General features: G+C 43.3%; 1 protein-coding gene across 1 annotated transcript in view; it reads left to right on the forward strand.

Moving 5' to 3' along the window:
* Positions 1–15,115, forward strand: part of Dpt (dermatopontin) — a 27,612-nt gene extending 12,497 nt beyond the window's left edge. The window contains exons 3-4 of the mRNA NM_019759.3: positions 9,736–9,843; positions 14,011–15,115. Of these exons, the coding sequence (NP_062733.1) occupies positions 9,736–9,843; positions 14,011–14,077 (175 nt within the window). The 3' untranslated portion in view covers positions 14,078–15,115. The remainder of the gene's footprint in view (positions 1–9,735; positions 9,844–14,010) is intronic.
* Positions 15,116–25,055: the final 9,940 nt, after the last annotated feature.

Here is a 25,055-nt window from a genome sequence, read left to right on the forward strand (position 1 = left end):
TAGAAGAGAAGGAATGGCTGAGGGAGACCATTCATACTGGAAAAAGCCCTACAGGTCATCCAACCCAATGTCCCTGTATACTTCTTTGCCATGCAAAAATAAACAGAATAATGCCTAGTGGCTCCTGTCCCCAAGCCTGTTCCCTCTGTCATGATGATGACCTTGCCTCACATCCAAGTCTGTTTGGGACCTGTATCCCTGCAGCACTTCCAGGAGTGACCAAGTCTCTTCTGGACCACATTCTGATAAAGAGTTGGAGACAGGAAGCAAAGCAACAATCACAGCAACAGCAAAACAGCACTGGTGTTTTCTGAGTTGCTTGGCAGCCCCAGCCTGGGATGTCCTATTTCTCTGTCTCTCCCTGGGATGAAGCCCAGTGCTCCCTGACTCTGGCTTCCAATCTTCTATGAGATGACACACACACATTTAGTCACCCTGATAACTCACACCAGTTAACCGCACAACTTATCCCAAATTCTTTGGCCTCCAAACAACCCAGGCTTTTAAGCCTTGGATAGTTATCCAAAATCAACATTTGAAGCTTGGCTCATTCAAGGGCTTCGTCTCTCCATAGTCTGATGTTTGGGAGGAGAGCCTTGCAGTTTCTGTTCTCTGTAATCATGGTGTTACTCCACAGATGTGCCAGTGGTGCACAAAGTCTCTAGAGTCCAATAGTTCTTCTTGCAGCAGTGACAGTAAATTCACAGCTCAAAGTCAGCTGAAGTCTGAAGCTACATGCCAGAAAAAAACCTCCTCTAGCTTCACCAAAACTGCTTCTTACCCTACCATGACTGGTGAGCAGGTACACCAAGGGCTGATGATTGAGACCAAGCAGATCCAGAATCAAAGACCAAAGATCTGCATGCTATGTTGGGCCCAAGGAATGCTGGTACAGGCAAGGGCATCCTGAATCTCAGGCTCCGTGCCATTTTTTACTGTGACCTCTTTCCTCGTTGTCCCCTCTATAACGTCCCTGGAAAGGCACCTTTACTTCTCTGAAAACCTCAATGCATCATTGGAAATGATGGCAAGGTTTATTTACTGTGTTTCCATAAAAAAAGTCTGATGAAAACTGCAGTTTGCAGTCTGTAAGGATGAGAACAACACACTATTACATTCTGTGTATGGATACCTCTTTCTACCCAGACTTTGAATACCTGGTATAGGAAAACTCATTGATCTTTGCATAACCAATGATTGTCTAGCACAGTGTTTGGGTCTTATATGTCTGTGTGTGCACCCATATGCATGACAGAGAGACAGACAGACAGACAGACAGACAGACAGACAGACTAGGCTGAAGTTTCTTGTTTTCTTGCGTTACCAGGAATCCGTCATTCTAGGCAAGTGTTCTTTCTAGGGCTGTACCATAGTCCCAGTCATAAGTGGTTCATTAATAGGAAGAGAATTCTTTTTTGTTTTTTTGTTAGAAAAAAACCATAGGTTGTTGTTTTAAACTTAAATAGATTTTTAACTCTTCATTCCTACCCTCCCTCCTCTGCGTTATAAGCTCTGAGCTCACAGAGATCTTGGTACTTATGTATGCCAAGCCCTTTAAAAAGAATTTTTATATATTTTTCTCTGAGTGTGTGTGTGTTTGTGTGTGGATGAACATGTGTTCAGATGTGTGCACACATATGTGTGGATGTTAGATGTCTACCTGGGATATAGCCCCTTAGGCGACATCTTTCTGGGAGACATCTCTCTGAAAGAGTCTCTTTCTGGGACTTGGATCTTGCTGTTCTAGGTTAGATTGGCTGACCAGTGGGCCTCAGATACCCTCCTATCTTGGATTCCCCAGGGCTGGTGATCACTAGTGGGATCACCATGCTCTGATTTTGACACAAGTGCTGTAGATCAAACCCTTCATGCTTATGCAGTAAGCCCTTTACAGACTGATCTCTCTCCCCATGTCCCAAGACCCTTTGGTGACATCAGATACACAGCAGACACTCCCATTTGTTCAATTAATGAAGGCTTTAGCCTACGCCCTAGCTTTCTAGTGAGGGTTAAATGTGATAACAGGATCCTGGCTTTGCCATGGGCTATGATCACACAAAGCTGGGTTGTTTTCAAAGCAGAGTCCCTTCCACTTTCCTCAATGCAGAAGAGACCTTCTATCCTAATAAGCCTTTCAAGGGCAGAAACACCCAACAAGGCCAAGCATTGCCTTGCAGAAAACAGAACATGTGACAGGAGTTGGATGTGCAGAGGAACAGGGGTGAGCCAGGGGTGCACCGAATCGTGCTCACCCAGGGAGAGAAAGAGGATTCTGGGACAGACACATTTGCCATCACAGTAAGAGCCTAGGGTCTCTGCCAGGATGAATAAGAGAGCCCACAGTGTCTGCAGACAGATCATCATGCCTGCTGCCTGGGGTTCTGGGCAAACAGAACTACAGGGAATGGGCTTGGGGCCCAAAGCTTTCAGCTGCCAGGCAGATAAATGCCCAAGAAAATCTTACTGACAACAGAGGCTGAACATGACAAAGGCAGAAGCGTCTAAATTTTCTGTAATCCTTGTCTTCTAATTGAGCAACCAATGAAATGATGCATATTCTGCATTATTGTGTGTCAACACTTGGAGCGTTGATGCTTGAAACTTACCCTGTTTATGGCCGGATACAGATAAATCACTGTGTACCAAATTCTACTACCCATCTAAGGATGCCCCAGACTCCAGCGGTCATCTGCCTTGCTTCCCCACAAATATTACATGTCCTTTCTCTCTTTAAAAATGACTTCCAAAGTTTCCCCTTAGATACAGCTCATCACTTATAATACTAAGAATTTAATGACTATGGAAAGGTACAGATAAGGGACAGAGAGGATCTTGGTTAATTTAACAATGGTCTAAATGAGATGAGTAACTCTTCTCGAATTGACAGAAACATTCAGGTTTCATAAAATTCACCCCCGAGCCTTGGTCTTCAGGGTTCTTCCACTTGCCTTCCTGACCCCCAATCCCTTATTCTCCCTCATCCCACCTGGGTCCAGATATATCACAATTGGTCAGAGTCACTGGGCAGTGAGAATGATATCACAACTCAACTTTGAAGCAGACGCCACAAAATGACTGCTTCAACGTGATTGGCTATAGCTCAGACAGCACCGTGTCAGAACCTCGTGGTTCTGTGGAAATGATACTTTTCTCAAGGAAACACTGGAGAAGTGGCATAAACACTGTGCACCAAACACCACGCAACACAGCATATGACTCACTGTTCCAAGGGTGTCTGGACATTTTAGTGGGATCTTTAAATTGCCTGAGTCATGGTGTTATATTATACCCTTCTAAATTGAATGAAGCCCCCAAGGTCATACATTTTCAATTCTTCAGTATCTCAGCATACTGTCTGGCCCTTAGTATAAAAGGTGTCAAAAGCGTAACTATATGTTGCTAGCTCTTACGAGCAGTAATTGCAGTGAAATTAATATTGATAGAGTGAGTTTTTAATAAATGGTAATAATAAAAAAACTTCTTTTCACCGTAATAAAAATACCCTGAAAAGGTAACTTAAGGGAGAAAGGATTTATTTTGGCTCACAGTTGGAGGATGCATGTGCTCACGTACAGAGGTCATGAGGCAGGAGCTTGAGGAGGCAACTGGTCATATTGTATCTACAGCCATGAATCAGAGAATAGCAAATGCTGTGACCACTTGGCTTTTTCACTTTTAAACTACTTCGTGTATATGCATGCATACCTGTGGTGATTCAATATGCTTGGCCCAGGGAGTGGCACTATTAGGGGGTGTGGCTTATTGTGCTTGATCCTTTTAACAGCCCTGCATGGTGAATGGACAGCTATGTTCTACCTTCCCCACACTGACATGCTGCTAAGCCCTGTCCTTGGTACCTTCTCTTACGTCACTTTAGCTGACTTGAATTAAATGGTGGAACTAGACACATGAAAGGATGAACCTTTCCACCTACATGTGTGTGTGTGTGTCTGTGTGTGTGTGTGTGTGTGTGTGTGTGTGTCTATGTGTGTATCTGTGTGTCTGTGTGTCCAGGCACCATGGAATCCTAAGGAGACCATTAGATCCCTTAGATGTAGATCTATAGGAGATTGAAAGCTACCCTATGTGGGTGCTGAGAATTGAACTTTGGTCCTCTGCAGGAACAGTAGGTGCTTTGAATCACTGAGACACCTCCCCAGTCCTGTGTGTTTGTCTGACACAAGTTTTATATATCCTTGGCTTGTCTAGGACTGCCTTTGTAGATCAGGGATTCTTCAAACTTTCAGCAGACATTTCCTGTCTTTGTATCCTGAGAGTGCTGGGATTGCAGGCATGCTCCAATGCAGCCTCCTTCCCTTCTACATTGAAATTCTCTCTGCAGCATGCATGAGAAGCCTGTCAAGTGAATGTCTGGCACCTCTGTATTTTCGAGCATTTAGAGACTCAGAAATAATATCATTCCGGGATAGAAAAACAAAATCATCACCAACTCCCAGATGCATGTGGGATTTATTTGTTTGGTGGGAGCCAAGGTGCTGTTCTGATTTCAGCGTGATATCTCTCTGGATATCACAACATCACTGAAACCTGGCAAGAAAGTAAATTCCTGCTCGATGCAGGCATGCCATTTCTAATCGGTTCCCACTGGACTAGATGAGTATGTAAATGCAACACATATTTATTTAGCTGGAAGAATCCAAATTTGTAGTCCAATGGTCTGTTAACAGCCAACACATGTCACCAAAAGGGCGGCAAACAAGACTACGGAGACCTTTTGCCTCTTCCACTGTCCTCAAACAGCTCCAGCTCCTCCAGGTCACATCCCAGTCAGTCGGCCTGCTGGATGGAAGCTGCGCATATGCATCCTGGGACCGAGGGGTTTGAATTTAGGAACGTGTTCGCTTCTTTATTGTTTTGCCTAATGATCCTTCTCTGGATCTATGACTGATCAGTAGGTTTGTAGAATGATCTGCTTGGACACAGTCACTTGTTTAAATGACCTTTACATTGCCTTTCACTGTCACTGGCTTTCTGTGACACTCAAACTCAGCATTCTCCATCATTTCCCCCCTGACTTCCCCATCATGTCCAGTTTATAAGGCAGAGAGTAGCTTCGCTTAATTCCTGGACATTCCTAGTTCTCAACAACAAAAGTCAGTTAAAGAGAGCATTTGTCTCTTCTCTTCCACTGTGAATAATCCAGTCAAAGAAAATCTTTGTGAAATCGGGCACCTTTGTTCTGATTTTAACACTAGATGAGGTTTCTTGGCAAGACCATTCCTGTGATGCTGTGTCCAAGTCAGGAATGAGCTCATAGGCCTTCCGTCAGGGAGTCTGTCAGCCTGCCCTGGCTGGCTGGTCTCCTGTAGCATGTTTCCCAGAGGCCTGATAAAAAGAGGAACTGTACACACTGATGGCTCTGAGCTAGCATAGGAGCTATTATTGCAGAGATGGAAGCTCCTATATCTTGATAAAATGAATCTGGATGTTAGTGTTTAAGAGGGCACACTGCATGTGGGTACTCCTGTTTTTCACAAGCAGCCACCACCCTGCCCTGTGTACACTCATTCTGGAGAACCACAGCTCCCCTGAGCCTGCGCAGAATCAATTGTCCCTTTCCTCAGCTGGAGCAGCTGTCACAGTTACTGTCCCCTATTTATAATGTTGGCATCTATTTGCGCATATAGGAGATACTCCGTTTTGTGTTCAGACTTCAAACGCAGACACTTCAAAGATGTGTCTGATTGTCAGAGTATCAGCTCACCCAACCTGAGCCACTTAGAACAAAGCAAACCTGTCAATCACAGCCAAGTCCACTTCAATCCACAGGACTCTAGAAGACATCCTTCATTTCTTTATCCAATTAGTTACTAAATGTGAAAGGATAGAAAATATGTATATTTCACAGATTTAGGAGAAGTTCTGAACCATGGCTATTATATTGATTTATTTAGTGATATCATCCTTGTGCTCGTGGAGACCATGAGATATGGAAGCTGTGATGCTCTTCAAAAGAGTGAGCTTGATTCAGAAAGGTCCAGCCACTTCTAGATCCCATGTTATGTGTATAGTGTACAGCCACTTACCTTTATCACAGGAAGAAAATAAGAATACAGATCAAGTGTTAGGCAGCAACACAGCAGACATCTAATGGCAAAGTGAAGGAGGGGGGGGTGTTTGCTTTATTTGGAGGGAAGGAGAAGTTGGAGGTGAAACTGTCCTTGTTGATGTACAGCTCAGGGTAGCCAGGCTTATGACTGTCAACAGTAATCAAAACAAATGTGACCACTGCCGACCAGCCCTGGGCTTGAAGCAAGAGCTCGAGGCTCCCTTCCAAAACAGCAATTTGAAAAAAGTTCAGGGACTTTCCTCTTCTAATTTAAGTCACAGACATCCTGAGAACTGTGCTTCCGCTGTGTGGTGATACATATCTGAACCGTTTGAAATAGAAACCCCCAAATGCCACAGAGGATAGACACTAACATTTTATGTTCCCTCTCACAGCCCAGGTTCCCAGAATTCAGTCTGTCGACACAGACAAGGGCACTAATGTGACTGTAGAGGACATGGCATGTGGTCCTATTTGGCCAATGCCCAGCTCTCTGGGAGGGACCAAGACACCTGCTTCTTTGCCCCTGTCTATTTATATTTATTTTTTAATGTAAGTCCATTTGGGTTTTGTTGTAGTAAACATTTAACCTCAATTGAGGGTTTCTACCCCGTCTTTGATCATTCAGTTCTCAGATAAAGGACACACAACCTTTATATTTATATCCCCAATGAAGGATCTAGAGAAAAGACCCAAGGAGCTAAGGGGTTTGCAGCCCCATAGGAGGAGCAACAATATGAACTAACCAGTAACCCCAGAGCTCCCTGGGACTAAACCACCAACCAAAGAGTATACATGGAGGGACTCATGGCTCCAGCTGCTTATGCAGCAGAGGATGGCCTTGTTGGTCATCAATGGGAGGAGAGGCCCTTGGTCCCATGAAGGCTTAATGCCCCAGTGTAGGGGAATGCCAGGACAGGAAAGCGGAAGTGGGTGTGTTGATGAGCAGGGCGAGTGGGAATGGGATAGGAGGTTTTTGGAGGAGAAACCAAGAAAGGGGATAACATTTGAGATATAAATAAAGAAGATATCTAATAAAAATGTAAAAAAATAAAAGGGAAATATAAACACACACACACACACACACAGAGAAAACAAGAAAGAAACCAAAAGCACTGGAGCTGGGCAGATATCTACCCTATGTGTTATTATGTCTACTTCCCTATCAATAACCCTGAGTTATTACTTGCTATATTCCATCTGGGCTGCTCTTAAGTCCAATTGGCCAGCCCTCATGGTCATATTTTCATGACTCACCTACCCCATGGTGTCTTCTCTCTCCACCTTCTTCTCTCTCCCCTTGTGGTCCTCCTCAGACACCCAGTCCAAGAATTGAAGCTCCACCTTCCTCTCTCCTGCTCAGCTATAGGCTGTCAGCACCTTTATTCAACCAATAGTTTTCAATTAAGAAGCAAGTTCACATAGCATTACTTTGTGTATGTGCAGATTCTCTCATCCCTGGGACAACCCGGCCTTGGAGGTCAGTATGTGGCGTCACAACACCTAGCAAAAGACCAAAACCCCAACAGTGTTTTATCATTCTGTCTTTGCAAAAATAGCTTGAACAAGTCGTGATGTAGTATGGATTTTGCATGTCAGAAAGTTATCATCTTTGATTTACATATACATTGTAAGCCAGTCTTAACATATCAAGCCTATGCTTGCTTAGTGTCTCTTCTATGCTCTGTAAACATTAGCTCATAAAATACGTGTATGATGCCGTACACCAATGATGCCTCAAAGACATCTCCATACCCACCAGCCAGTGATGCACTCAGCAACTGTTCATCCAGTCTAGTGGTACCTATTGACAAGATCTGTGACTCAAAGGTCACAGATGGGAAAGTCCTGTGTCAATCTCCCTTCGGTTCAAACTGAGTTTTTTCATATCCTTTAAGTTATTCCTGTCTTATCCATCCCTGTCTGTGCAAGAACTTATACAAATCTTAAGTTTTCCACTTCTCTACGTTTTGGAACAAAAAATTGAGACGCTGTACCCCAACAGATACTTTTTGAAAGTGTTAGGAAAGTGTACACGCATGGATGTGGTCACACGCACATGCAAACACACACACACATGTGAATATACATAAACACAGTGGATTTTTTGATGAAAAGAGCATAAATATGCCCCCTATATTTCTCAGAAATACTTTAAAATACACTAATTTCTTTATTACACTGCCCTTCTTCTCCTCTTGTCAAGCCGCAGACGTACTTGTTTATTTTACCTGGGCTAGAAATGTGTGCCAATGCTCTGTATGAGGGACTTTGCCAAAAACCTGTCTGAAACTGCACAATGATTCACAGGAAAGCTGAAACCACACTGAATCTTACTCTTATCTGCATGGAAGACAATACTGTGTGCAATAAAACATTATCATCCAGTTTCCGCTGCCCTCTCTTGACTTTCTGAAAAAGTACATAAACTTTGTCTCAGTTTTAACCCTGTAAGTTTAAAGCCTTTTATTTTCTTGATTAACTATTACTCAGGCTTTTATTTATTAGGACAGTGTGTGTGTGCACGCGTGCATGTGTGTATGTGATATCATAAAGAAGTAAATAAACATATATCTATTGGACTAAAAAGATGGAATCCTAGATTAAATTGAAAAGAAATTCTTGCTGCGGGTGGTGTTTGGAAGGCTCTTATTTTATTAATGATTGAGACCGTTTCTGTTTCCATATCTTTAGTTTCCAGCCTCCTTCACTATTTCCCCTAATTCAAGGTTCGGGAAGAAAGTAAGTTTGATCTCCTGGTTTTATGATGAAAACTAAGCAAAACACAACCAAAAATCAAAGTTAACACTAATTTGGACCAATACCAATGGCAGACACCTCACCTTCTCTGGGAAACTCTAGAAAGTCACTGGTCAGCTGACTCTGCTACTGCAGAGGGAAACTTCCTAGAAACCTATGCACTGAGCAGAAGGCTCCCATCTGCTCACTAAATTAATAAGAAATCCTCACCAGAGAAACCATTAAGGAACTGTTTGCCCCTCTGGAACCTAAGCCCTTTGATGTTTATTCTAAGTGCAAATTTTTCTTTCCGGCGGAGGAGACTGGATTGCACACTGGGAAGAGCCTGAGCATAGGAGATGTCAGAACCCACCCCCACAGTGACACACTTTCTCCAACAAGGCCACACCTCCTAATAGTGCCATTCCCCTTGGGCCAAGCATTCAAACACATGAGTCTATGGAGACCAAACCTATTCAAACCACCACACCATGGTTCCATCTACATTTAGCCTCAATTAGCACAATCTGGAAAATTCCCTCCAAGGTGACTCTAGACCCTTTCAAATTAACAATCAATATAAACCTAGTCATAATCATTTCAATTGATTTTATGCTCTAATAATGAGTTATGATCCAGTTTGAAACAGCACCCTGGCTAACTTGAATAGGATGGAAATAGTTCAGCATGACTTCAAAGGCAGGAGAGTCTTCTGCCTATGTTACAGCTACAGTTGCTGATGCTGTTGTTGTAGGTGCTAAGTGGACAGTTTGATAGCTAGGGAAAGGAAGTGGAGAAATGGAAGAAGGTATCTATCATCATGGCTTGGCAGAAACCACCTAACTTCAGTTGCGATATCCCAAGATCTCCCGCTCTCCTTCACACTGACCTCCTGTCTGCTCCAACCCTTTGTTCTCTCTGCACAGGATGACAACAGAGTACCCAAGCCACTATGGGGAAGACATGGACATGATTTCCTATGACTACGATTTTTATATGCGAGGAGCAACAACCACTTTCTCTGCAGTGGAAAGGTGAGAGAGGTAACCCCTGTCCAGTGATCTCAGGGCTGGAGGCTGTGCAGATTCACTCCTTGCTGGGGTCCTGACTGTGGGGTCTTTTACCTGATGACCCCGATAATCTAGTTTCCTACTTAGTCAAGGATTAGCTGTGGGTTTGGTTAGGCGGCGGGAACCAGTGAGAAGTGAGAATTCTTGGGAACTTGCCTCACAAGGCAGTGTGACCTTGCCAAGAAGGACAGAGACCAACCTACTGAAGTACCACTGCAGCCGTGAACTTGGCATGGGCATTCCTTAATGTCCTAAACAATTCCTGCAGTCAGCCTCAGACACTGCTTGCATGCCAAGGAAAGGTTGAGATGGCTGGAAGGGCATTCGCCCTCAAACTGGATCCCCTTCTAGTCCTGTGCCTTTGTGTGCTCCTCACTTAGAACTGTAGGAAAGGAAGAGAAGAAAAGAAGAGGAGAGGATTCACAAGGAAGAACACACAAAATCCATTCTCTCACTACATTCAGTCTGGTCTAATGCAACATTTGAGACTAGACAACTTATAAAAGTCAGAACTCTACTGTCCACAGTCCCAGAGACTTGGAAATTCAAGTTCAAGGAAGCAGAAGATATTTGGCAAGGGCTGATCTTTGCTTTGAAGACGGACCCTCTCATTGTGTCTCCACACAGTGGAAAATGGTCTTACTGCTTCAGTTTCTTGAGGGCTAGGATTACAAGCATAGTTGGTATACCCACTACCACCTCGGGTTTCCAATCTAAGCACAGTAGATTGTGAGGTTCCTGCTTCCCTCAGCACATGCTCATGCTTGGTGTGCATGCACACTTCCCCGTAAGTCCATTTGAAAAGCAGGATATTTAGGGTTGTTAGAGGGAGGGGAGTTGCCAAAGCCCATGGAGCTAGTAAGCAATTCAATCTCCCATGATCTCACCCCTACCCTTATACAACATAAGCTGTTGTTACAAAGGCACTAATACGACTCCCAAGGACAGCATAATTTTACATAATCAGCCCCCAACCCTTACCTCTTAGTACTACTTAGTTCTATGATTACTTTAGACACTAGTTTCCAGCACACAGATTTTATAACAGACATTAACATGCAGACCACAGCATCTAACTAATCATATTTAGAAATGAAAAGGGAGGAAATCATTATGTGATGAAGTCAGAATATTTCTGGAGTAAAAAGACGACCTAAGTAACTCAAGAAGGAAAAGCACTAAGTTGCACTTCGGCCCTGCTTCTCCCCTCATTCCTTTCTGGGCCTCTCCCAAGGACACTGAAACCATAAGAAAAGAAGAGTCAAAAAATTCCTGTAGATAAGATCATCATATGGCTCTTGTGTTATCTCTCCATTAATCCATGAAAAAGTATGGAGAAATGCAGAAGTTAAGAGATGAGTTGACTAGCTTTCACTCCATGATAATAATGTCACACAAAAATGAATTCTGGAAGATTACCCACACATGCTTTGCAAACCAAATAAAACCGAAAGCCAATCCTCTAACGGGCTATGAGCTGGAGTCAATTTGAGTGCCATCTCCTTTTGTGTATATGCTTCCAAAGAAAGTTGCATTTCACTTAGCTGCAGTTAACTTATTTACTATGAAACCCACATTTTAAAGACATAAAAATAGCTGTGGAAAAGCACATTGTCTTTTCCAGGTTCCATAGACAAAGATTCTGGTTTCTTCACAGAAGGACACCACAGTTTTCATATGTAACTGGTCTCTGTTTGAGATTGGGTTTTAACTTACTTGGTTAACTGCTTTCTAAAAGCCACAGTTTAGAAGAGGAGGAATACTATGGATAAACTCAGCCAATGAGGAGAAACAACTGAGTGGTAAAGATACTTAAGACGAGACCAACCCAAGAACTCAAAGAATATGGAAATCTAATGTCATTGAGCAATAAAGTGTCTGCCAAAGTTCAGGACACAGTGCCAGTATCAAGCATTCCTAAAGATTCCCGGGGTAAAGGGGAAATTGGTCCTGAGTTTTCTGGTTAAAAATATAAAACAAAGTGGAAACATTAAAGAATGAATGACTATCACCTAAAATTGGTGCTAAATAAATATTTTTTTGGCAGCCAAAATGGCCAATTCTAGCTGGCTTGGAAATGATCAGTTACATAAATTGTACAGAATCACTGAAGTCTGAGGCTTAGTGTCTCTAAATTATTTTAAAATGACTTCTGCCTCCCCCAGATAAACATAAAATTAGCATAAATAAAATTAGCATGCTAATTAATTAGTTTTGATTCAGTCTTCAACAATCAGTGGTTTGGAAATCCACAGTTTTAGTTTGTTCATTTCCATTGAAGATGGGGTGCTTACCCCCAATCCCATTGGACAAAAACCAGCTGAGCAAGAGTTTCCCTTCTGGAACGAAGGTCACTTGTCTATGTCCACTTGTGTATGGGATGGTTTCTCATTCTGGGGACAGATCATTCTTCCTTGCAAGGGTCTGTTCTATGATTCTAGGTGTTAGCCCCACCCACTAAGTGCAACTGGTATCTATCTACCTACAGGGTGACAGGCAAAACTCTTTGCAGCCATTACCAAATATACCATGGAGTCACTTAGCCCCTAGATGAAAGCTACTGTCTGGCATGGAAAACAGAACCAAGGTAGACCCCCCTTGATTCTTTTAGGACCAAGTCTAAATTTTTCTCAACTTCTATTAACTGCCTCTTAAACTTATATCACAGATGCCTGGCCACAGGGCCTTCCTTACCTTCTTCATGCATAGATGCGCATTTCTTAGCTGTGGTAATTAAATTCACTCTCAAAACACACTGTACCAGTTTGTTAGTCATCTAAAGCAAGCCGTATCCTCTGTGGGTGATTTTTACAAGAACAAATATCAATACACATCTCATTCCCCCAGGCCCTTAAAGACATGTGCCGGAGAACACTATCCCCAGTGGCACTGCATAGGACACGCTAGAAAAACAGACTCAGAATTAGAAAGCTTGCCTTGCCTTGGGCTATTTGCTCACCATCCCCCATCCCCCAACTCCAAATAGCACAGTCATCCCACATACTTCCTTCCCATCCAGAAACCAGATACTGGAGCTGTCAGCCATTGGTGTTTGGTATACACTGGATCAGAAATGAGCCCAGCAGGTTCAAAGAGAAGGAAGAAGGACTGTACTGTGGAAGAAACTGCTCAGCTGAATATGGATAAAGTAGTTCCACTCTTTATTGGGATTATGCCAAGAGCATGACAGCTGTGTCCTCTGGTGGCATTAAGGACACCTGGCAAGGGAAGCAGCATGGTACAAGAGAAAGACCAATATTTGAGTTCAGCACCTTCGAAATCTGACAGCATCACCTTTCACTGGTTGGTAATCCCTTAAAGCAAGTCCGATTACACTAAGCCTATTTCTTCACAAAACAATGAGTCACAGTGGGGATTACTGATAGGACAGGTTGTAGAGCATCTAGTGCAGGGTTGGGCACATTGGAAGCACTAGGGACTTCACAATGACAATGGTCGCTGTCATAGTTAAATAGTATCAGACCGCAGGAGTGCTGGGCAGAGTATATAACTCCCTGCATTCCCATTAAGTGGTTGAAAACAGGACATGGTCCTAAGCTTAGCAAACAGCAGGTATCTGCACCATGTTTTCCAAAACTGAACAGTTCTGTGCCCTCTCAATTTTATCCTATCACTTAAATAGGCTATTCCATTTCTGATAGGTGAGGCATTTTCTTTTCACATTTTAAGGTGCCTTGAGTGGTTTCCCACTCACCTTAGATGTGGTTTCAAAGGGGAAACACACAGTGCATCTCCTGGAGCCTGGCATATAGAGAGTCCTCAGGAGAAAGGAAATATTATGGGAAATTGCATTACCTTTTAGAAGGAAAATAGATTCTTCACCGTGAAATAGAGGTAGTGCTAGTAAATGCTGAACTTGTGAGTCCTGGATGTTGAGCCATGGAGGACTGACCACCAGCCATAGTAAAACCCTCCATGTGCCCCATTACCAGCAACGGGCAATCCAACCTCACAGATCCATCAGTTCTCTGGAGACTTTATTGAAGGTTTCTGAGAACAAGGTGAGAATCTCCACAGCTCCGAATCCTGCCAAAGCCCATCAGTGCTTTTCCCCGGGAGCCGCTCTTTCTCCACTCACTGACATTTCCTTTTCTGGCGCTCCTCCTACAGGGATCGCCAGTGGAAGTTCATCATGTGCCGGATGACTGACTACGACTGCGAATTCGAAAACGTTTAGGCTCGCCGCGTACAGAAGTCCGGGTGAAGGGTCAGGGCCCAGGTGTCCTGAGGGTGTCATATCACATATGTTAATATTGATTAGAACATCTACACTTCTTTCTTTTGCTCTCTTCCCTGGGATGGGAGCTATGGTGTCGGCTGCCTAGGCCTTTCTCACCACGATCACACATATAAATAAACTCACAATTAAGCCATGTTTCTCCCTTTCAACACATTCCAAGACAATCATGTCTAGTTGCTGATGGCAGCTTCCTTGCACAGCACATGTACAGAGCCTGCATGCTTACAGCCTGCCACCCGGAGCACCTGTCGCAGCCTTGCTGTGATTCGCACTATAACTTGAGCTTCAGATTCAGCTTCGTGAACTTGGAGAGAAAGAAGGAGCTTGAGAGAGGTGGGATAAAGGTTCTCTGTAGCCAAGTCTGTTTGAGTGACAGCACCTAGAGACCTCACCTGGGGTGGTGGGGGGTCACTCTCTGTCTTGAGGGAACACGTCTACTCTCTCCTTCCACAAAAGCCACATAGACTTAGAAGTTCAAGTAAAGATCTATGTGCTTCAGAAGAGAGGGGACTTGGAGGTGAAAGGGGGAGGTGGGAGGGTTTGAGGACTGAGCTGAAAGACTTTAGACAGAAAGAACGTCCTCTATTCAAAGATATACACCAGCAGACCCAACAGTGAGAATGAATATGAGGGCCAGGAAAACCTGTGCGAATCAGTCTCAAGACAGAAACAATGAAAGAAAGATAAGTGAATGAGATTCACATTGGGAACCTGGGGAGACAAGAGTGGTCAGAGGAGAAGAGATCTTGGGTTATCAGCAGCTTGAGACACACCCAGTATTCATATGAAGACTGTAATATCCCTAGAAGCCATAGGGACGCCATCTCTGGATTGGTCCTGAAGGATAATTCTCCCTTTCCCATGGCACTTGAAAGTGTATTCTGCAGAGATGACACTGTAATATCTCTGTCTCTAGCCATTTGTACCTTCTTCTTTAAAAAAAAATAAAAGTATCAATATTCACTGTGCCATAAATATCAAAGGTCAATTTGTGCCCCCTATGCTCCCCTTTTGATCATTCATTAACCCATTCTGAAAATACAGCTTCACACTGTGATTTGTGAGGAGGCTTGAAGACTATCATAGTGGGAGCCATGTGAGATGATTGGAGGAATCAGATCATTAGAACACAAAGTTCAGAGTGCTCCTGTCACCGAAGGGTCGGACAAAGGATGGAACCATGTTTCTCTGGCTTTAGATCTAGCTCTTTACCTGCTATATCACATGACCCGATCTAACACATGAAATTGTAGCTGTAGGAAACTCACAGCTCCTTTATCTGTATCACTTGCTTATTAACTGCTACCCTTCCTTCAGCTTCTCCCTGAATAGGCCCAGGAAAGGCACTAGAAGAGGAAAGCCCCAGTGGGGACACTTTGCTATATACCCCAGGGAAATGGTGACATAGAACATCTCAGCCAACAGTGGCTGCCTTTCCCTCAGTAAGCTCCCAGCTTTGGGATGGGCAAGACAAAACCAAAGATGGCTTCCTTTGTCTCAATTCTTAAGAACTCTTTGATAACATCTGTCTGCTGAGTTCCGTTATTTCTTTGCTGCTGCTTTTCTGCAGTTTTAATTTATAAGGAGAAGTTTCCTGGTGTTATTTTTCACAGAGGGTGCCATTAATATTTTAGCAATTGCAGCACTGGGGCAGGATGACAACCAGAAAATGGCCTTAGCTGGGTTCATGTGGAGCCCAGCAGGAAGGGAGACAAACCATGCAGACTGGCTCACTCAGTAGCCACATCCCTGGCGGCAACAAAAAACTGGTAGGAGGATGGGATGTGGGGGTGAGAGGCCTGTGGCTGGAGGAGCTGTCAGGAGACTGTGAAAAGCACAAGTCAAGGAAAGAACAGAAGGCCATCTAGTAAGAGGAGACCGTGCCAGATGAAATAAAAGGGGCTTTTACAAAAAAGAAAAAAGTACCCTTTGTGTGCAAGCCAAGGACCATGACAGGAAAGACATCTTCAGCTTGGTTTGGTTATGGATCATTTACATTTTATATTATCTGTCAATCAGCACAAGAGCTGAGCCTCCAAGTAAGGAACAAGTTCCAGACCTGACGATGAGTCTTGGGTCTCATTGCTCCGTTCTTTCTACTAACCTTCTCTACTGTCTTGGACACAAAACTAACATTTTCTAGGCCAGCTGTCTAAAATGAAGTCATTTATTTAGGTCAATGGTTCTCAATCTTCTTAATGCTCTGACTCTTTGATACAGTTCCTCATGTTGTGGTGACCCCCAACCATAACATTATTTGCATTGCTACTTCATGAATGATAATGTAAATATCTGTGATTTCCAGTGGCCTTAGATGGCCCCCGGGAAAGGTCTATTAGACTCCCAAAAGAAGATCCACTGATCCAGGTGACTGTTACATTTCTTGCAGCTTTAAAATCGTCTGCACTCTTTCCCAAATGGTTGATAATGGGATTCCTGAGGCAATCTCTCCTGAGTAAACAGCCTGGCACTGTGACAGAAGACCTAGGCCCTACCCCAGAATCTGGCAGAATAGAGTTATACATCTCCAAACCTATGTTTTCCTGTGTCCAATGAAGAAAAAAAAAATCCCTTTCCCAGGAACCTCACAAGATGCTGCCACTTAAAGCCCAGTGAATAGCAGGAGAGACAGGAGATTCCCACTTGACAGGACATGTGTGTGCTGGGAAAACAGAGTCAAAGCAGGCCAGTGAGGCAGAAAGGGGAAACTGGGGAAGCTGAGTCCAGATCTGGCATCGATGAATGAACAGAAATGCTATGGGCTATGGATATCAGCCCTGACTCTGTCAGTTCCCAACATCATCATCTTGGCCAAGTTAGCCACCTTTCTTGATTCTATTTCTTTACCCAGAGAGACAACAATATCTCCATGATGGACTTGTTATGAAATTAAACGCAATCACGTAATGATTGACCTGTAAGACCACAGTAAACTCAGTACAAGAAGGGAAGAGTGTGCACACACACAGAGGTATAATTTCTCAGAAAACAGGGTCTTAAAAGAAATATATCAATCTTTCCAATGACAGGAAAACCGAGTAGGACTTAGATTTGTCTCTCATTCATTCATTTGGTTAGTTACTGAAACAATGAATTATTATATGCTTATTATAAGCCAGCTGCTGAATAAGGTTCCCATAGTTTAGACTCTAAAATATTGAGGATGATGAACAAAAATTGAGAGAAACAGCCTTGTGGTATAGTGGTGAGCATAGTCACCTTCTAAGAGTCAGGAAAACAAATAAAACTCGATAGTACAGTTTCATTCATGATGATGAGTGTAAAGCAATCTATGAACTTAAAGAGAATTTCCTAAGGAATGGGCCTCGCCAACAGGGTCTTGGAGTTTCATCGTATAGCCCTAAAGCTATGAGCAAGAACTGATAGCTCTTGACAATACTATAAAGCATGCCATTATTTGTGCATGTTATTGAAATTTATTATTTTTCCTGAACTCTTGGATATCTAAGGAAATGGACACACACACACACTCAAGAAACATCACACACTTGTATGTGCACAATTTCTCCGTGTGCTCCCTTCATCCTGCCTCTTGGTCCACACACAATTGTCTTTAGGTTCCACTTCTTTGACTCAGACATAATTTTGACAGAATGAAACAGGGAGGACGGTGGGGGCAGGGAGAAACTAGAATAAAGTACGATACATACATATGAAAATGCCATGATACCCTTGTATTGTGTTCCAACCTCAAATATCGTGTGGTATATATTTAAAACGATGTCTGTGATGGCTGAGAGAAGAGGTAGTCAGTCTTCCTCAAGTGTGAGCCCCCTGATTAGCTTCCCAATACTAAGTGCTGAGCCCTAAACACATATCCATACAAGCAACACTAGTGGACTCATTGCAGCGGATTGTATTTATATATTTATGTGTGTGTATATAAATGTAACAATAATAATTTAAGAAAAAAGAAAACAACAGTAATAATAAAAGTAGGGGGACTTGGAGATACAGGAAGGGGAACAGAGGGACAGGGAACAGGGTCTGCTAATAGGGGATTGAATGAGATCAAGTATTCTATACTCGTGCATGGAATGTCACAAGGTAGGTAACTTATTTGTGCAACTTTAAAATGCTAGTAAAGGTAGAAACAGATACTGAGACTCGAGCTTTCCTTAATGCCTCCAGAAGAATTACAGAAAGAAGTAAAAGAAAGTAAGAGAGACTTAGACTACTAGACATGTCTGTCTTCTGCATACATTCTTACTCCAGCACCTTTCCTGGGGCCTCTCTAACTCCAAGCCTATAGAGTCTCTCCTATTCACCTTACAAAATATTGTTCTGTGAAGTCCACACTGAAGTGATTATTCACATCATGGTGGTCCACAGAAGAGACCAACATTCACTTTCTTTATAAAGTCTCTCTCAGTTTTAATTAAATCATATCAGCTTAGTTTTGTTTATTGAAACTGCACTGTTAGGGACTTGAACCTGAGTACCTTCCTGGAAGTCAGTGAGGAGGGGGAAGGGGAGGTTTTTGCAGAATCTGTGTATACTGGCTAGGTTTTACATCAACTTGACCCAAGCTGAGGGAGCCTCAATTGAGAAAATGCCTCCATAAGAGCAATCTGTAAGGCATTTTCTTAATTAGTGATTGATGGGGAAAGGCCCAGTCCATTGTGGGTGGGGACAACTGCTGGAACTGGTGGTCCTGGGTTCTGTAGGAAAGCAGTCTGAGCAAGCCAGGAAGCAGCATCCCTCCATGGCCTCTGCCTCAGCTCCTGAGTACCAGCACTGAGTTCAAGTCATTGTAAGGAACGATTATCTTTTCACACACAGCCATGACTGTCATGAGACTTGAGGCTTTTCACAAGCTTAAATCTGAAAACCAAGCAAAACGCTATTGATTGTAAAATGTACCTAAGAGATGCCGCGGGGCTTGCCAACTCTTCACACCCTCCACTCTGTGGGCTCTTTGCTCTTCTTACCTTACATACCTGTGAGCTCAGTTCAGTAAGTTATAGGAAATGCTGAATAGAAGGTCTGCAAAATGCAGGGCTGTGTGGCTCTGTGGATGAAGGGCTTATCCAGCAAGTAGGAGGACAAAAGCTCAGATTCCTAGAACCCATGGAAATGTTGGGCAGGCATGGCTGCATACCTCTAATCCCAGCACTTAGGTGGCAGAAACAGACAGAGGATAACTGGAACAAACTAAGTTAGCTACAGAAGCTGGTATCGGAAAGATCCAAGGTCAGTAAGAGACCCTGTCTCAGTGAAGTGGAGAAGAGCTGAAGAAGACACAAAACACCTACTTAAGGCCTCCACACACATGTGAGCCTACCCACATGCAGACATACATACACACATGCATACACACCATACATAAAACACCGAAACTGCAAATTATGATATTCCTTGGAATGTAGCAATACTGTGTTGCCGTGATTTGTACATAGCTTTCTTCCTTCTCCAGTTAAAACAATTAGCATCATGTTTACCATCAAAATAAGAGTAATTCTAAATCTTATGAGACAAAAGCTGTTACTGGCTGCCGTGCAGTTCAGCCCTAGGCCAGCGTTCCGGCTGAAAGGCAACCGAAGGCTTCACTTCATGGAAAGAATGAGATTATAGAATCCCAGACCCTTTCACTTTACCAGCTGCCTAGTGGGCTGTAATTTAAGATGCAGAATTACCTGCCTCTTCCAATGTTTCTCACCATCCCCAGAGAGAGCAGCAGATGTGCTCAGCCTGTCCTTTGGCCAGTGAGAAACACTGTCCCTCGGTCTGCTGGTAACATTTAAGGTAGTAACTAGAAACCCTTTCTCTGCTTCACCCAAGTTCAATTTCTGAGGACAGACTCTGACTCCTTATACCACTTTTCTATACCTTACAAATCTCAAGTCCTTCCCTGGGGCTTTGGTCTGCTGTCCTTGCCTTCTCTTCATCTGGAGAAGGCACTGAGGAGATTTCATAGAACATACATCCTTTCACAAGATAAAAACAGCCCTACCCCAACTGCAAACCAACTGAAAAGTCTTGATAACTTTAAATTGTGCCACGGAACCCTGCTAAGCACTTGACTTTACCACAAGCAACCTCTTTCCTCTTCTACCGCACTGTAAGCCTACACACACAGAAGGAGCCTAGCAACACGACCACTGGGAATAATAACAGTCAGAACGTGAGTCTAGATCGTTTTTACTGGGACGATCTATCAGTGTTCTAAACAATTTTCATTGAAAATTGAAGTCTGAACAGTCTTGGCCATTATGCGGTTTTATTAAGAGACAAGGCATTGCAGGGGTACTACGGTTCTGGGGGTCCGATGCCCATCTCTTACTCCCTTCCAGCATCATTAAGTAATGATAATCATTCATTTTTACCCCTTTAGAAACTAACCACTAATGATAGGTGAGTTGGAAAACATGACAGTCTCTCTGTCACACAATTGGAAAGCTTATGCCACTATCCTAAGTAATTGAATGCCATTTTTTTTAAAAAAATGAATTAAAAGTCATATTGAAATGAGCATCTGAGCAGCTTTTGGTGGAGATGAGATCAAACCTCACTGACTAATCCCCCAGTAGACTGCAGACCGAGGGACGATGGGGATCAGGCTGACAGATGGTTGATACACAGTGAAAAGATGTCTGAAATTAACTGGACATGTCTGTGTGTTAGGGAAAGTTGGAGATAATGCCACAGAAGTATAAACAAGTGTATCAGGAGACTGGAGGAAGGGACAGGGGAACCTCAATAGGATTCTTGCAGAGAATGGTGTGATACTGGTTCTGGCTGGTCTTGGCTGGTCTTGGCTGGTCTTGGCTGGTCTTGGCTGGTCCTGGCTGGTCCTGGCTGGTCCTGGCTGGCTCTGTGGAGGGAAAGGGATCTTTTTCTCTGTTTATTTTCTTGTTATATTGTTTGGTTTCACGTGTGTGTGTGTGTGTGTGTGTGTGTGTGTGTGTGTGTGTGTGTGTGTGTGTGTGATTTCTCTGCTCCCACATTTTGATGGCTGGAGTTACAGGGGTGTACCTGACTCGTAGCCTGGAACTTCTTACACAGAGAAAAAAGGAAAAATTTCCCAGTCACAAGGCACTCGAAGGCACCATTGCTACCTGTGTTCTGTATGTCCAGTGCTGTTAGACACACCACAAACGTGGATTTATGCAACGTTGCTAACTCAAAGGAAATATTCATATTCGCTTTACTTCACCCACTTGAAAGTGAAGTGTTGGGCTAGGTGTCTGGGTTCTCTGAGGGATCTCTGGCTCAAAACCACAAATCACCCTACAACCAAGCATCAGATTCAGGTAATATCTGAGGTGTGCTTCATGGCCAGAGACTCCAGCATTATACAAGAGCCACATTAATCAATCCACCAATGTTTTGTGTCTGTGGAACTCTTTGTTGGCAGACTCACAGGTGAGTTCGTTAGCCAGTACCCTGTGGAGAGATGTTCTTGGAAGCCATACATGCCCTGTGTCATGCCTGTCTTCCCCCTCCCCCCACAACAATGTCATGCAGATTGGTTCCACTCACAGGCTTCCAGGAGGAAGGACCTGGAACTCTTTCACAGTGTAAAAACAGTATAGTCTGAGCTGGAGAATTCACAAGGGGTAGGCAGGTTCTCATGGGTGAACCTTGAGAAAAATTCACTACAAAGGCAGAGGGATTAAAGAATTGGAAAATACAGGTGAAACTGTGCAGTCAACCCTTCCCACACGGACCCTGTTCTAAACTGACAACTGAACACGAGTGTGCCCTCGTATAACAAATCACAGCAAGATGTCACTCATTAATCACTTCTGTGTCTCCTGGTTCAAACTGAAAGAGGCCAGAAAGCACATAGCACACTTTTTTATTTCTTGCAGAAAAAAAATTTTTTTTAATTCTAAACAAAGGGAACAAGGAGCAAAACCCAGAAAGGTTATTGAATGACAGAAGGCTCTAGGCCACTAAGCATGTAGGAATGAAACATGGGTGACTCGTGGTGTTTCAGAGGCAGGAGGGTCTCTACAAGCTCACGGAACAAGCTCATGGACAGATGACAACAGCCCAACGAGTGAAGGAAGAAGGGCCGTGCCAGGAACTGAGGTGCTTGAGCAAGCTAGGGGAGGGAGGGAACGCTTCAAGCTTGTGAGGGGACCCTCTTGCCTCCTGCCGCCAGCTCTCAGGTGGAAGACAAGTGGGGGAAATGATTTATTTAAAATGTAGGGACAGATCTAGCAGGCAAATGCTCCATACAGACTCCAGGGGTGGGAACACACATCTCTATACAGCCAGGAGTGGGAACACACATCTCTATACAGCCAGGAGTGTGAACACACATTTGTAACCTAGAACTTAGGAGGCTGAGAGAAGTATATTACAAGTTTGAAGACAGCCTAGGCTATATACCTAGATCCTGTATCAAAAAATAAATAAATTCCATCTACTCATACATAGGCAAATGTATTTATACACAAATACATAATATATACATCTATTAAAGGACAATATAACGTGCAAGTCCCTATCTGGTGGTTTAGTTTGTGGCAGGAGAAGGAAGCACATGCATTTTTGGTGTTTGTGCCCTATGATCTAGCTGCCCTTCCATCTAATATAGCATCTACAGAAAGGTAGGCATTTATAAAAACAGACCCCCAAATCCTTGAAGTAGGAGTTAACCTGCCCAAACTCACACACCAGTGTGAATGGACTTGAATTCAAGACAAGTGGTTCTCAAAACTCAGCTGGTTCTACAGTAACAGTTTGGAGTTGAGGGAATAGAGAGAGATACTGTTTCAAACTATTTTGCAGTTCCATGGCCGAACACACAATAGAAAAAAATGATTGGCATGCTTATTTTAATACTGTAAATGTTTTCCCTGGAGAGAGAGAGAGACAGAGAGAGAGAGAGACAGAGAGAGAGAGAGAGAGAGAGAGAGAGAGAGATCTGGTGTGGTGAGATTATTAGGAGAATGTTGCTGTAGGTTTACAGAGCCAGCTGGGTAGTCTGCAAATCGGAGGTATACTCCCCTGGTGTTTCACATTTCCAGGAACCTTACCTAGCACAACAACACTGGAGTGATTGAACATCTTTGGTGGCAGTCCTCTGACTGTCTGCCTTCTAAGATGATTTCTGATAAGAAATGAGAAACTCACTGTGACCCTGACAAGCAGAATTCAACAAATCCAATGATTGCCTCAATAATTGCCTTTGCTTGACTCCTGGGCCCTCTGCACAGACTCATGGCCGTGTTCAGCTTTGCAGCATGGGCTCTGAGAATCTTTCTGCCTAGAGAATCTGTGTGCTCAGTAGACTCCGCTGTCTTCATAGCTGATGAGACCTCAGGATATTTAGTCCTTTGGCAGAAGTGCTGTTCTGTCGATCAAAGCTCCAACCCTTCTGGCTCCATGATGTGCTCTCAAGCTTATCTTGAGCACACAGGCTACCTACACCATAAACCGCATCGATGGCTTGTATTTGGTAGTTATAATAGAGTCTAGACATGGAAGTTAATTTATTACCTTTAATTTTCAGAGAAGAACCTAAAGAAGGGAAATAACACATTCCTGTTCTATTAGACACAGTGAGAAATTCTCTTACTCCATATGAGACGGTAAGGAAAGTTACAATAGTATAACCTTACGGTCCTTTCCCATGGGGCCATTCTCTGTGGTCATTGTAGTTACCCTGAGGTCATAGGCAGCTTTGCCCACACTGGCCTCAATGAAATCAGAGCAGGTCTTTCCTATGGCTCTGGAAATATGTAACAAACAATAATGATGACAATAACTAAGTGCTTTTGCACCTACAGGAATCTCACCTGGATACTCATAGTAGACTTTAAAGATAGCTCCGTCGCTCTGTTTTATAAGGAGGAAATTGAGAATCACTTTCTTTCTCGGGAATATATACTGTACACATTGGAACAGAACTCAAACTCAGACCTGGATGAATATAAGGCACAATATGATAGTGTTTCCTTTACTGTCCTCAGACTCCAGTATAGACGGTGCCATGCTTCCTTCTTTAGGTCATGCCATAGGCTCCTTGGGTTACTGTATCTCTCCTCACTTCTGGCACAGTCACATGAGCATCAAATCAACTCAGCTTCAAAGCTCATCTAAAACTTAAGAGCCAGTAGTCTTTCTCTAGACATGGACACACACACACACACACACACACACACACACACACACACACACATGCTCATATTATATATATGATATTCATATTAAAGAATCACTTAAGTTGATTGGACTCTGGAGTATAGACACTTTATTAATCTACTATCTCTCATCCTCTTTATTTGTATTCTTTCCTTTTATAACCTTACACTGTTGTTTTTATCTTCATGTTCCCAAACATTTATACCTTCTGTGCCTTATAGCTTTTATAAGCTATAGCAGAGATCAAAGGGAAACAAGTAGCTATTCATCTTCTACCTTTTCACAGACCCACACTTAACCTCCTCACTCTATCTGAACCCTGCCTTGCCCTGGAATCCTCGTGAGTACAGTTTGTATGCATCTGTGTACATCTGGATACTGTGGGGTCAGTAGTTACTGCCTTTACCTGCTAAGGAATTCCTGCATGGAGCTTTTTATTGTCTTTCATTGCATCTCCTGACTCCTTCTCATCTCCAAGAAATCTACCCACATGCTGGGGGAGGAGCCACACTTCCCCTGTGCTAATCCTCATGCCTGGGAGCCTCTCACTTCACACTTTTCCAGCATGAGTCTCAGAGCTACATTTCCTGGTTCCCGAGGCAAATTAATAGTCCCTCGCCTGTGCCACCAAACATCTGGTTATATCAGCTTGGTCACACCTTTTCATTTTCCTGTTTGGAGAGATATTAAATGTTCTCTTTGTTGGTCCCTTTGTACCCAGTACACAGAATATAGTAGGTATTCATTAACTAACAAATGTTTAAAGAATGAGCAATGAGAGTCTGTAGAATTGTGG

This window comes from Mus musculus, chromosome 1, assembly GCF_000001635.26.
Source record: "Mus musculus strain C57BL/6J chromosome 1, GRCm38.p6 C57BL/6J".
NCBI lineage: Eukaryota > Metazoa > Chordata > Mammalia > Rodentia > Muridae > Mus > Mus musculus.